The sequence below is a fragment of the Sciurus vulgaris genome (genome assembly GCF_902686455.1).
Source record: "Sciurus vulgaris genome assembly, chromosome: 17".
Lineage (NCBI taxonomy): Eukaryota > Metazoa > Chordata > Mammalia > Rodentia > Sciuridae > Sciurus > Sciurus vulgaris.
In genome coordinates this window covers 49,744,113-49,758,153 of record NC_136478.1, presented here as the reverse complement: position 1 = coordinate 49,758,153, position 14,041 = coordinate 49,744,113, and the positions used below count along the sequence as shown (strand labels likewise).

The following is a 14,041-nucleotide window of genomic DNA, read 5'->3' as shown; positions in this document are numbered from 1 at the left end:
CGACTGCCACACTGGTCCCTCCAGGTCCCTCCACACCTGCTTCCCGTTGTGGGTGACGGAAGAGAGGATGGTGCGCAGCGTCTTGACTCCCATGGCGATGTCCAGCAGGTGGGCGGCAAAGAAGAAGTTGTTGTAGTGTCCCAGAAGGGACATCACCATGTACCAGCCCAGGTACAGGAAAGACTGCGGGGACACAGGGCAGGGTCAGGGAGCCTGCCGAGCCCGCTGGGGCCGGGCCGCCGTCTGGGAGTGAGGGTCTGGAGGGCCGAGGCGCTGCGGGCGGGGAGCACGGGGGGACAGTGGGGCGCCCTCTGCAGAAGGCGGAGCTCTCTAAGGAACCTCAGGGTGAGAAGGTCCCCTCGGCTCGGGGTACAGGGGCTCGGGAGTCATCCTGGGGCGGGGCACCTGGGCACGCACCGCGCCCCTCCTAGAACCCCACCCTGCTGTCCCCGCCCCCTCCTCACATTGTCCGTGAAGATGACACCGAACTTCCAGATCTGGTACTTCACGTCGATGGACATGAGCCTGTGGGGGCGAGCAGGGGAGGAAGACGGCCGGTTCCTGAGGCTCGGCCCCCGGCCGCCTCCCCTTCCTACCCAGGCCGGGGCCATCGCTGGCTCACCAGGTCAGCAGCCCCGGGGGAGGGTCGGGCTTGCGCTCGTTGTGGGCCGTGATCTCCAGCGTGGCCAGGTCCATGCCCAGCAGCTCCGCGATTCGCTCCCGCCCGAAGATGTCCCCGTGTTTGTCCAGAACCTGCGCAAGAGCGTCAGACCATGCAGACCTGACTAGAGGGAGAGTATCATGGCCCGTGTGAGGATCCAGAGACACTCCGAACTTTGGATAAGAAATCGGGGTACATTTTTCTAGAGAGAAGGGCCAGAACTTTCTTCAGATAATCACGGTGACGGATCAAACATGATAAAGAAACGGCGGATTCAGTAACCAAATGTATTGGGACAATTTATTATTTTAGGCAGGCAGGCAAGGAAGCCTCTGTTAATTGGGCCCTCTGTCGCCTGTGAATTTATTTCCTCCTGTTCACCCCTCATTCACACATTCCAGCCACACAGGCCTCCTCCGTGTTCCTCAAACACACCAGCACATTCTTGCCTCTGGGCCTTTGCTCTAACTGTTTCCGCGTACTAAGACACTCTTCCTCCAATTTCCATCTGGCTCACTCCCTTGCTTCCTTATGAATTAGTATGACCTTTCCTGAACCCCTTACGTAAAACAGCAACCTCCCCTGGCAGACACACACACATGCTCCCCACCCCTCTACTCTGCTTTATTTATTCCGGGTATTAGGGGTGGAACCAAATGCCTCACACATGCAGGGTAAGTGGTCTACCACTGAGCTACATCCCAGCTTCGAAAGCTTTATTTTTTTCTACGGCTCTTATTATCATCTACACAAGATCTATCTTTGCAAATAATGTGTCAGAATTATTGTTTTCTTTACTGCTGGAACCCAGTTTCCAAAAACACTTCTAGCACACAGTAGCTACTCAATAAACATCTATTAAGTGAATGAACACTAGGAACACCCTACACTTATCTTCTGTTTTCCTATGTGCCTTCCGCTCAGGTAGTAGGACATAAAATCCTTACAACCATCCTGTGGGGTCGGCCCTGTTATGACTCCATACTTTGTTTTTATTTTACCAAAAAATTTTTTTAGAGCCAGGGTCTTGTCATGATGCCCAGGCTGGCCTCAACCTTCTGGGCTCAAGTGATCCTCCTGCCTCAGCCTCCTGAACGGCTGGGACTACAGGATTACCCATGTTGAATATGAGGGAAGCCAAGGCACAGAGGACAAGCTGGGTGTGGAGAGGCAGGCAGCCCTGCTCCCCTGCTCCCCCTATGCCAAGCGCTCTGCTTTCTGTGTGTCCCCTGGTTCGAGAGGGAAGCATGGCATCATGCCATGTCCCCATGGCAAACCAGTGCTCCTCAGAAAGCCACGCCCCTTGCCCAAGGTCACACATGAGGCAAGTCCTTGGCAAAGCTAGGATGGTCTGACAGAAGGCAGGGACCCTGCCCAGGAGGCCCTCCCCGGCCTCGTCCTCACCTTCCGCTTGACAAACTTGTCCCAGTAGTTGCTGGGGAAGGACCTGCCGAGAGAAGGCGCCTGTGAGATGTTGGTAGGGAGGCCCGGGAGCCTCCGGCCAGACTGGGAAGGCGGAAGTCCCAGTGCTGCTCTTCTTCCTCAGTTTCATGTGGGCTCTGACTGCCACCCAGGCTGGTCCTGAACTCCTGGGCTCCAGGGCCCCCAGCCTCGGCCTCACGGGGAGCTGGGACTGGCACCACCGCGCCCAGCCTGGTGCTCTCCTCACAGAGGACCCGACGCAGTGGGGACTCTGCTGCCATCTTTGGTGGGGCCCAGGTGAGGCAGGGGCGCCGGATTCAGAGCCACGTGTGCCAAAGGACCACAGGACTGCTCCCAGGGAAGGTCCTGGGTGGTGCCCCGCGGGGCCGGGACCAGCGCACGTCCCAGCAAAGGGCCCGCTTCCTCACGGTTCACCCCGTCCTGCCCGATGACTCTGGGCCCTGGTTCACCAGTTCTCCCACCAAGGTGGCCGGTGAGTGCCATTTTGTGAGGGGTGGAGGGAGGCTGTGTGAGGAACCCATGGTCCCGACTAGCTGAAGCTTCCGGTTCACTGCACTTGGGTCCCTGCAGAGGCCGGGATTATCCTGCTGGGTCCGGAGCGAGCTCCTTCAACCTTTCAGCCTGTCACCATTTGTCATGGAGCATGATCTTGCTTTCTGGCCTCATAAAATAACCTCTGTTCATCTTTTGCTTCCCTGGCCTGGTCTGGAAACTGCCACTGCTCCAAGGAGCCTGGCTTCTTTCCTGTTTCTTTCTTTTTAGATTTTTATTATTTATTTACTTACTTGTATTGGGGATTGAATCCAGAGCACTCTGCCACTTAGCTAGAGTCCCAGCTCTTTTTATTTGGATGGGGTCAGAGGAGCTCCTTTCTCCCTGGCTCTTCATTTGCTAAGTTGCCCCAGCTGGCCTCAACTTTGGGTTTTTTTTTTTTTTTTTTTTTTGCAGGGAGCGGGTACCAGGAATTGAACCCAGGGGTGCTTTACCACTGAGCCACAACCCCAGTCCTTTTTATTTATTATTTTGAGACAGGGTCTTGCTAAGTTGCTTAGAGCCTCACTAAGTTGCTGAGGCTGGCCTTGAACTCCCAATCCTCCTGCCTTAGCCTCCTGAGTGGCTGGGAATTTCTTTTCTTTCTTTCTATTTTTTCTTTCTTTTTTTTTTTTTGCAGTACGAGGAGTACGCCCAGGGGCACTCTGCCACTGAGCTACACCCCCAGCCCTTTTTCTTTTTTATTTTGAGACAGGGTCTCACTAAGTTACTTCGACTGGCCTTGAACTTGAGATCCTCCCACCTTAGTCTCCCACATTGCTGGGATTCCAGGTGTGCACCATGGCACCCAGCTGACGTTCTTATTTATTTTTTGTGGTGCTGGGATGGAACCTAGGGCCTCTCCTGTGCTAACCAGGTGCTCTACCACAGAGCTACATGGCGATCCCTGGTTTTCTTACTCCGGAGACGCTCCCCTAATGATGCCGTGGGCTTGGGGTGCAGCTGGCAGCTAGAGTCCCCTTCGTGGCCACACACATCCTCTTTCCCCCTCTGGGTACAGGGTAAAATCCTGACTTCTTATTTCCCACTCTCGGCACCTGGGTGAGAAAGGTCCCTGGGGACAGGGTTTGAAATGCATGTCCCAGCACAGACACCTTGGCTCATACCCTCCAGGATGCGGCCCAGGAACCTCCATGTGTCCTCCAAATGCCCCACAGGAACTTTAATGCGTGGGACATGTTTCTGTTTTGTAGAGATGGAAACCAGGCGTGGGGCGCAGCAGGGGCTGTAGCCCGCTGTGGGAGGCCTGGGCCTCCACTCCCTGCCCTCCCTGCGCAGGGCTGGGCCCTTACGGTGTGTTGAGCACCAGGCGGTCCCACTGCCCCTTCACATCGTCATCCTCAGGCTGTTCTGTGATGTAGAGGCCGTCGAACTCCAGCTTTCGGGCCAGCTCCTTCTCCCGCTTGAAGATCACCAGGGGCACCTAGATGGCCGAGGGGCTGCCGTTAGGGTCCTCGCAAGGCCAGTGTCCACCTGAGATGCCGAGCGGAAGGAGCTTCCCCAGGACGGCCAGGGCAGAACTGGGAGGGGCAGGGAGGCCCAGGCAGAGGGTCACGCCAGGAGGGACCAACACGGAGGAGCCCAGTATGCTTCCTGGTGCCGGCTGGGGCCTCCGGAGGGAGGCAGGTGGAAAGCCCAGTAGCTGGGCAGAGCTGCCAGCTTTCTCCTGACCGCTAGGTCACAAGAACTCTGTTCATTTAACAGTGAAGTTGCGAAATTTATTAAAATGGCCTGGCCTCATGGAAGCCAAAGGGCCTCGATGCCCCGGGGAGGCACTGAAGCCCTCAGCACCCCTGTGGTCAGAGTGCACATCCCTGCTGGCATCCACGGAATGCATAAGACACCAGGGACCCCTAGAGGTCAGGGACCAGCTGGCCAAATGGCAGAAAATTACATTCCAAATTTGCCTCCTGACCCGGAAATGACCAGTCACCCAAGCATGGTATGGATGATTCTGGACTTGGCTTCTCAGCTTCAGTTCCCAGTTAAAATGTCATTCCTGCTGAAGACCCCAAGCCTGTGCCCAGAGCCCCAATTTCAAGCCCTCTGTCCTCATCACTGTGACAGCCCCTCCCCTGCAACCCTGCCCCAGGTCCTCCCGGCCAGTGCCCAGCATCCTGCCCCCTGCCAAGCCTCTGCCCCAAGACCATGGTCATGGCTCACCTTGAGGCAGTTGTAGCCGATGATGCAGAGAAAGGCCACCAGCGTGTGCAGCAGGCTCAGACACCGCAGGGCAGGCTCCATGTAGCCCGTGCTCTCCTCCAGGAAGTAGTACACCATCTCATCCTCGTCGCCCTCCGCCTCCTCACCAGTTCCTGAGCCCCAGCCTGAGCCACCACCAGATCCTGCACCCGACAGGTCTCCAGCTGCTGACCCCTCCGTGTCGTCCTCCCCTGGTGGAGAGTCTGAGACCTGAGGTGGGGACAGTGGTCCATCAGGGCAGGGACTCTGGTACTTGGGACCTAGTCTGCCACAGCCAGACTTCACTAACACAATTAGCAGCCTCCATTTCTGAGGCTGGATTGGTGCACTATCAGGCTCAGCAGGACCGTCAATCAAGTTGGAGGGGCGTGCACAGGACTGAGCTTGCAAATCAACTGTCCCCATTATGTGCCCATTGAATGGAGCACCAAGTGGACCAAAAACAGAACTGGTTCATCTTAATGACTGTCCTAAAGAGACTGACCACGAGTAACACTGACAGAGATGAGACAGCCGACATATCCAACACTTCCGACAGGCCAGGTACTGTGCTGAGTGCTTTGCACATACTAATCCTCTTAACCCTCACAGCTCTAACCAGTGGACACAGTGACCAACCCACATTGTAGGTGAGGAAACTGAGGCCAAGCACCGTGCTCACATCGTGCAACCAGTGAGCGGGGCGGCCAGGACTCCATCCCCCAAAAGCTGTGCTCTGATCCCTCTCCTGCTTGCCTTTCCGTCCTGTTGTTCAGAGCCCTGGAAAGATCTCGAGGGCCCCTTTGTCCTGCAGGAGGCCTATTCTTACCCTCTGGGAGTCGCCCACTGGCGCCTCCCCACAAACCTTTCAGGGACATGAAAGCAGCCACCATGACTGAGTCGGTGGGTGGTGCAGAGAGGGGAGGGTCTGCCTGAGCACAGGCTGGCAGGTGCCAGGGCAGAGCCTGTGGACACTCAGGCCTCGGCCCAGAAGGACCCAGACACCACCACCCACTCCCCCGGGATCCTGAGATCCGGCGTCCAGGTCCCAAGACCTTAGGGTTCCTAAGAATGCTGAGCCCAACACCCAGTCCCTGCGAACTTGTGGGGCTTTAGCCTCCCCCGCTCCTGGCCAGCACCTTATAAAACAGCAAGATGAAGTTGATGGCGAATGCCAGGAAGAGGGCAAGGAACCGCAGCGTGTAGAAGTTCCGGGAGAGGTAGTTCTAGAAGGGGAGGGAGGAGAGAGCTCACTTCCCGCTTCCTTGCTGGAGAATCCATCCCTTTGTTTACCCACAGTCAGAGCACCGTGGTGCTCAACAGTTGGCGCCACAACTTCCTGCTTATTAAGTTCTTACTGTGTACCAAGACCTGGGCTGAGAGCGTCATATAAAATATTGATTAATTCTCACAACTATAAGTGGGGACTGCTCTTACGCCCACTTGACAGATGATGAAACCGAGGCTGGGAAGGCGGTGTCTTGTTCAAGCGCACGTAGCTACAGTGGCAAATCTAGGACTGTGTGTGTGGAACTGAACCCAGGGCCTTGCACACGCCTGGCAAGTGCTCTACTGATGAACTACACCTCCAGCCCCGGACCTGGGATTTGAACCAGGCAGTCAGACTCCAGAGCCCACACCCTGTCCTCTCCACTCTGCTGCTTCCCACGTGGTCCCCTGTCTGCTTTATCCCAGGCAGGCACATTTTCTTCTGTCTCTTCTTTTCTCTCCACCTCTCCCTCTGTCCTTCACTCCTACCATGAATCTTCACTGAACCCCCACCTGTGCAATATGCACCCCGGTACAGACCACCCTGGAGAGGAGACAGGACCCTGCCTCCCACATGCCCTCCCTCCTTGGGGACTAGGATGAGGAAACAGGATCTTGCTCAGGAGCTGCAGGAGCTCAGGCCTCCACAGGAGGAGGGAGCTGGGGCTGGTGTGGAGCTTGGACCCAGGAACCTGGCCATGGTGGAGGGCCAGAGCAGTGGCCTCAGCTGGGGTCAGCTGTGGCCGGAGGATGGGGTGAGGTGCTCCAGATGAGCAGAGGTATGGAGGAGACAGTGAAGAGCCAAGTGAGGGCCACTTGGAAATGCTGCCCTGTGCTGAGGTCCCGGCTCCGTCTGGGGACAGCTCTGCCTTCTCACCAGCCTGGATTCCTCTTGGAGATGAGTCTGGAACTGGTGAGCTCAAGACCAATGTGGGGAGAGAGCGGGATCTCCCAGGGAGAGGAGTTTCAGCAAATCCCTGCTGGGGACTCACCAGGAATTTCACCCTCTGCACTTCCAGTTCCCCCCAGAATTCCGACCCCGCACTTCCAGCTTCCTCCTTCTTTGGAGGGGGTGGAGGAGGTGCTGTCTTCTTGGGGGGCTCTGGCGGGGGCTCAGGGACTTCTTCCTTCTCCCCATTCTCAGTACTGTAGGGCAGGACACAGACAGGTCAGGAGGTACCCGGGCAATTCGAAGTCATTCCCTGGGGGCCCATGCCATGCCTGGTCTGGATGGTACTGGGACATGGGCAATCTCAGGTCCTGCCTTCATGGGGGTCCAGTCCAATGGGATGGAGGGGTCCTGGGTGGGATAGGGGAGGCTCAGGGGGTGGGAACCTAGAGGAGATACCTGCTCAAGTTAGGAGGGGCTGGGTAGAAGCAGGCTTCCTGGAGAAGGAAGGACAGAGAGCACAGGAAAGCGCTCCAGGCAGAGGGAACGGCACACACAGAGGCCTGGCAGGAAGTGGGGAGCATTAATTTCTCTATCCCCCCACTATTTTTTGCAGTACTGGGGATTGAGCAGTGCTCTTCCTGAGCTACATCCCCTGTCCTTTTTAAATGTGAGTTTGAGTCAGGGCCTAACTTGCCAGTTGTCCAGGCTGCTCTAGAACTTGCCACCCTCCTGCCTCAGCCTCCTGAGGAACTGGGATTGCGGCTAGTGCGCCTGGCTGTCTGGCTCCCTTTCACAGAGCCTCTCCGTTCCTGGGTCTGGGTGGGTGATGCCAAGGTCACAAGGCAGCTTAGGGCATTGAACTCAGGAAGCTTCCAGTCCAGGAGGGAAGCAGTGACGGGGCCATAATGCCCCAGGGCACTCACTCGGCTTTCTCGGGCTCAGGCTCGGGCTCTGGTTCTGGAGGCGGCTCCTCCTCTTCTCCATCCACCTGGGGACAGGGCACATGTCAGCCTTCTTGGTTCTTGTCTCTCCTCATCCCCGCTGAGCTTTACACCTGCCCCACCCAAGGGGACCATGATTCCCACAGTGCAGAAGGAAACTGAGGCTGGGGGAGGTGGAGGCCCAGCCAGAAGCACTGCAGGGTAAGACTGCCACCGAGAGGAGCTCTTGTCCCTGGGGCTTCTCATCCCTTGACAACTGCAGTCACAGCACCAGGGCCTGAGGTCACTCTGGGGCCTTTCCCAGCCGGCTGCTTCATTCCCCACAACCATGTGTGTCTGTCTGTCCCATGTCCATGACTGTGTCCTCGAGTTTTCTGGGTCTTGGTCCCTTTCCTCCTCTAATTTGGTCTCTGGCTCTCTGGCTCCTCTGACTCCAGGTATCTGGCTTCTCTCTCCCAACACCCTGCAAGCCTTTCTCCAGGTCTCTGTCCCTGATCTTTCCGTGTCTCTCTGGCCCTGTCTCTGAAGGGCTCGGTCCCGCTCCTCCTGACTCTGGCTCCTTCCCCTTGTGCATCTCCACCCGCTCCCTGGGCTTTCTCCCTCCCACCCTGTCTCCCCAAACTGCCATTGTGCTGGCCCCTCACCCCAAGCTTCCTCTTGAGAATGGGGGAGCCCTCCGGCGTGGGCGGCTCCGCCGGCGTCGTGTCGCCCATATCGCCAAGACCGCCAGCCCCTTCGGGCCGGAAGAGGCTCCCGTCGGCCACGGCCACGGACCCGTCGGGGCCGCCCGGCCCAGCCTCGTCCGCAGCCACCTCCTCGTCGCCCGCGCCCTCGGCGGCGTCACCCTCGCCCTCGCCGGTGCCCTCGCCTTCCGAGTCGCCGCCGGGCCCCGCGGGCTGCTCGCCGTGCACCTCGTCGCCGGTGGGGTCGGGCATGCCGGCCAGGAGCTCGGTCACGGTCACCTTCTTGGCGCCCTCCACCAGGCCGCCGCCGAAGAGCGAGCCCCAGAGCAGGCGCAGCGCGCCCGCCGCCGCCCCCGCGCCCGCCGCCCCCGCGCGCGCCAGCAGCGCCCAGAGCAGCGCGGCCACCGCCGTCGCCGCCTCGCGCGCCGTCAGCCGCCGCAGCCGCCGCACGCGCCGCCGCAGGGTGCGGTAGCTGAGGCCGCGCAGCGCCCGGGCCGCCGCCGCCCAGAGCCGCGCGCTCAGGCCCGCCGCCGCCGCGCCCGCCGCGCCCTCGGGGCCCGCCGCGCTCTCCTCCGCGCCCTCGGCGCCCGCCTCGCCGCCCTCGTCCTCGTCCGCCTCGGGCTCGCCCTCGGGCTCCGAGATCTGCGCGGCGATCTGCATCTCGAAGATGGTGTCCTCGCAGAAGCTCACGAACAGCTCCATCTTCTCGGCCTCGCCGCCCTCGTTCACCACGTCGAAGATGAACTGGCGCTTGGACTCCTTCACCTGCGGCGCAGCGGAGGGGACGGAGGGGGCGCCGTCAGCCGGGCCCTGGGACAAGGTGACCGAGGCAGCGACAGTGTCCACTGTAGCAGGCACCAATCCGATTTTTAAAAAATGATTTTTGCTGGATGTGGTGGTGCACACCTATGATTCCAGAGGCTCAGAAGGCTGAGGCAGGAGGATCGTGAGTAGGAGGCCAGACTCGGCAATTTAGCGATTTCCCCCTTTCAAAACAAAAATAAGGGCTGGGGATGTTGCTCAGTGGTAGAGCGCCCCGGTTCCTTTCCCAGTAGTGTTAAATAAATAAGTAAGTATATATGTATGTGTGTATTTTAATTTTAGGAGACGGGGTCTCAATACGTTGGCCAGGTGGGTGTTTAACTGGTAGGATAAAGTGATCCTCCTGCCTCAGCCTCCTGAGTAGCCGGGACTACAGATGGGCACCACCATGCCTTACCTAAAAATTATTAGTAGCAGACTTATATAGCACTCACTGTAGGAAGCCTTATGTGCTTCAATAAGGCCAGGCCCAGAACTGAGCCCTTTCAACAAAACTCTAGGGGCCATTATCCTCTTTGTACAGATCGGGAAAAGGGTCCCAGAAAGTCCCACACCTAGGGTGACACAGATGAGAGGTGGCAGATGTAGGACTGGCCTCCCTTGAGCGTCTTTGAGACACAGCGCTGTGGTTGAAGGGGAAGTTCTCAGGGGAAAAGTGCTGGGGTTGGATGATTTTGACTTAACTCTCTGGGCCTCAGTTTCCCCCTCTGTAAAATGGGGCCTAATAGTAGGACCCATAGGACTAGTGTGAGGATTGAATGGTTATTCGATACTTAGTGATGAGGACAGTGCTTGTCACCCAATAAATGCCGTATATGGACAATGTTGTTAACCTGCCTCGCGAGTGTTCTAGGCCACACAGGGAATGCTTGAGGAGCAGAGGACAGTGGGAATGGGAAGGAGCAGGCAAGGGAAACTGGCACCTGGGGAGCAAGGGATGGGGCAGGGCCAGAGCTCCCACGGGGTGTGCAAGAAGCCAGCGTGAAGGCCGTGGTGATGGGGGCAGCTTGCAGATGCACAGATGTGCACACATCCTGGGCACCAGGACCGTGCAAACATGCAGGGTCCAGATGCCACAGGGACACGGGTGAGTGTGCAAGATCTCCAGGGTGAGGCACCCAGGACTTGGGCGGAGTCAGGTGTCAGGAGGCTGTGGTGGCGTGGGAGGACGTTGGAAGTGCGAGGCTGGGGGAGGCTTGCTGTGCACAGAGGACCTGGGCACGTGGGGCAGGCACGCAGGGGCGGGGCTCTCCGTGGAGATGGGAGGAGTGCAGCGTGGGAAAGGCCTAGAAGTACACAGTCAGGGAACACGGGGGCAGTTGGGAGCATTCCAGGGGGACCAGGAGTCAGTGGAGAGGCCCAGAGCACGAGGACCAGGCTCCATGTGGGATGGGAGCCCCTGTGTGCACGGGCCTGGTGGCAAGTGTGGCTAGATGGGAGGGGCCAGTAGCTCAGGGGGGAAGAAGTGCTCAGGTCTTGTGGGCGTCAAGTATGAGACAGGACAGGCGGAGCAAGAGCTGGCGGGAGGCCTGCTGATGCCCGGGCATCGCAGGACAGAGGGAAGGGTGTGTAAGGCATAGAAGGGCGATGGGGCTTGGCCGGCGAGGCTAGTGGATGCAGGAAGGCCCCAGGGTGACAGGCAGGGCTGGGAGCTGAGAGTGTGTGAGGTCACATAGGGAGTGCCAGAGAGGGAGATGGGAACCCCACCTTGCTAGACGTGCAAGGTGGGCTAGAACTTTCTCTTGGTGTGGGCAATCATGGTTGTGCCAGGGCTGTAGTGAAGTCATGGGGGAGATTAATGCGTAGACACACCAGGGTTGCACACTGACAACCTCAGGGTGAGTGTGCAAGAAATGTGCACCCAGGCATGGGCTCAGAATAAGTGGGGGGCATGCACTGTGTGCTAGGACCTCAGAAGGCCTTTGAGGGCACATATGGATTGGCGAGGGGTCACCCAAAATGTCAGGGCGCCCAGGAGCCTCCAGAGTGAGTGTGCAAAAGTGTGGGCATAGGCCAGTCAGGGCCAAGAGACAGCAGTATACTAGGGACTGCAGGGAAGGTGAACAAAGAGTGTACACCCATGTCAGTTCAAGTACAGGAGAGTGGGGTGTGGCTGTATGAGGGCTCTAAGGACATGCCGGAGCTCCAGGGTAAGTGTGCCAGGGCTCGGTGTGCAAGCACAGAGGGCACATCAGCTCCGCCAATGCATACACAAAGGGTGCACATCCGTGCGTGGGCCAGGCCTGCAGGAGGCGGGCATGGGCCGGCCAGCGGGGAGCAAGGGCCCGCAATACAGGCGAGCACAGTGCGCGCAGCCTCTCGCTCCTGCAGCCCAAGCATGCCAGGAACCAGCGAGCCCCGGAGGCGAGCATGCGCATGCGCAGGTCTCCCGACCTGAGGCATCTCCCACTGGGCGCGGTTGGTCTCTGAGATCTCGAAGTAAATACGCTCAATGCGGCGTGAGGCGCCCATGATCTCGATGCGACCCAGGTAGGGCCGGAAGTACTCGAGGATGCTCTCGGCCAGCTCCAGGAAGTTGCGCAGGCGCGGGTCGTGCGGCACGTGCTCGGACAGGTTGGTCAGCAGCACCGCCACGTTGAAGCCTATGTCGCGCGCTGGCTCTTGGAAGCGGTTGGCGAACTCCTCGCAGTTGATCATCTCGTTCTCGTCCGCTTCCGAGCAGGAGAGCAGGAACTGGATCTCCGGCCCGGAGAACTGCTTCTGGCTGTCCATGGCCTGCGGGTGGGCAGGGGAGGTCAGTGGGGTGGCCTCAGAGGCCCCTGCGCCCTTCTTAAGGTAACTGTGGATTCTCCTTAGAGATGGAAAAATCCAGAATCATGTGCCCAGCACCCACGGCTGATTCCTAGCAGGATGGCACAGGGAAGATTATACCAGCCATGGAAATGTGAAATGATGCCGCCCCAAACAAAACCAAAACCAAAACCAAAAAATGCTGAGCTGCCATCCACTGTGAGACAGTACATTTTCAGAGATGGTAAAATGTGGAAATGTAGTCCTTCTGCCCATCCCACCCTCCCTGGAGGCAACCACTGTCTCGGAATTGGTGTGAATTCTTTCAAACCTGTGTCAACACTTCTATTCCCTGTGTACAGGTGCTGCCCACAAAAAGTATATGTAATTCTGTACAATATTTTTTTTTGTACCAGGGATTGCTTAACCACTGGGCCACATCCCCTGCCCTTTTTAATATTTTATTTAGAGACAGGGTCTCACTGAGTTGCTTTAGGACCTCATTAAGTTGCTGAGGCTGGCTTAGCACTCTCGATCCTCCTTCCTCAAGCCTCCGGAGCTGCTGGCATTACAGGCATGTGCCACTGTAATTTTAATTTACAGAACCACTGTTCTAATATCGCAATTTGAAACTTCCTTTTTCCATTCAACAGTATGCTTTTAATGTTGAGATACAGCAAATGAATTCATTTTCACTGCTATGTAATATTCCTGTTTTATAAATATAACATTCTATATGTTCCCAGTGAGGGTTTCCCGCTGTTTTTTTTTTTTTATTTTTTTTTTTATTTTACAGACAACACTTTCATGGAACATTCTTGTGCTGATCTCCTATACAACTTTGCAAGTGGTTCTCAAGGGCAGTTTTTCAAAACGTTCTTGACTGCACCAGCAGTAAGATTTTATAATGTAACTAAAAAAATAAAGTTTCATAACACAATTCTGACTTTTGCTGTGCAACACTCTGCAGTGTTCTATTTTATCTTTAAAGACGATGGCCATGACTTCCTAAATTAATTTCATGGTCTACAGCTGGGTTGCAAAATGCAGTCTGAGAAATGTTGCTCTGCGGTATGAACAGAAGTGAGATTTTCTGGCTGTAAGGAGTGCTTTATCAAAAGCCAAGAGCTTTGCAAAATGCTTTCTAAATGAGTAACACTCGTTGCAAATCATGAAGGGTTCTAGAAACCGCAGCGTGTGGAGATATCGCCACACAGGAACTCCTCGTCCTCTGCCCCAGCTCCACTGGCCTGCCTCCCCCATGATCAATGGTGTGACACCTTCCGGCTCAAAAGCCCACTCCTCCATGGGGCCTGGGAGCCTCTCCCTCCATTCATCCCTGGACTCTGCTCTTGTGATTTGCGGATCCGTCTGTGTCATCATCTGTTTGCCTGTGGCCTTCATTTGAAATACCTTCTTCTCTGGCTATTATCATCTCCTTTGCAAGTCTCTTTCTCTTGCAGAGCTCTAAAGGTTGGGGTGGGTGCAGGGATGGATTGGACCCAGGGGTACTGGACCACTGAGCCCCAGCCCCAGCCCTTTTTTATATTTGATTCAGAGACAGGGTCTCGCTAAGTTGTTTAGGGCTTTGCTGAGGCTGGCCTTTGCGCCTTCATCCTGAGATGTACAGTTTCCACGGATCTCTCTGAAGCCCTGGGCTCTGCCACTCTGCAGCAATGATTATCAAGTCTGCATCTCCCAGGCCTGATTGCTCTCCAGAATCCAGATGCTTACAGCCGGAGCCCCACCTGACATCTCCTTGTCCTGCAAGTGTCCAGAACTGAGCTGTGTACGTCCACACCTCTCGGCCCACAGTCTCCCGCCGCAGGAATTGCATCCCCACCCA

At 56.9% G+C, this 14,041-nt stretch overlaps 1 protein-coding gene across 4 annotated transcripts in view; it reads right to left on the bottom strand.

The window, feature by feature from the left end:
- Positions 1 to 14,041, bottom strand: part of RYR1 (ryanodine receptor 1) — a 119,077-nt gene that overhangs the window by 3,278 nt on the left and 101,758 nt on the right. For all 4 annotated transcript variants that reach the window (XM_079117384.1, XM_079117386.1, XM_079117385.1 and 1 more), the window contains 11 exons: positions 11,839 to 12,180; positions 8,584 to 9,387; positions 7,922 to 7,986; positions 7,099 to 7,252; positions 5,977 to 6,063; positions 4,820 to 5,068; positions 3,949 to 4,079; positions 2,066 to 2,108; positions 623 to 753; positions 465 to 525; positions 37 to 183 (listed from right to left, as the gene is read on the bottom strand). In XM_079117384.1, the coding sequence (XP_078973510.1) occupies positions 37 to 183; positions 465 to 525; positions 623 to 753; positions 2,066 to 2,108; positions 3,949 to 4,079; positions 4,820 to 5,068; positions 5,977 to 6,063; positions 7,099 to 7,252; positions 7,922 to 7,986; positions 8,584 to 9,387; positions 11,839 to 12,180 (2,214 nt within the window). The remainder of the gene's footprint in view (positions 1 to 36; positions 184 to 464; positions 526 to 622; positions 754 to 2,065; positions 2,109 to 3,948; positions 4,080 to 4,819; positions 5,069 to 5,976; positions 6,064 to 7,098; positions 7,253 to 7,921; positions 7,987 to 8,583; positions 9,388 to 11,838; positions 12,181 to 14,041) is intronic.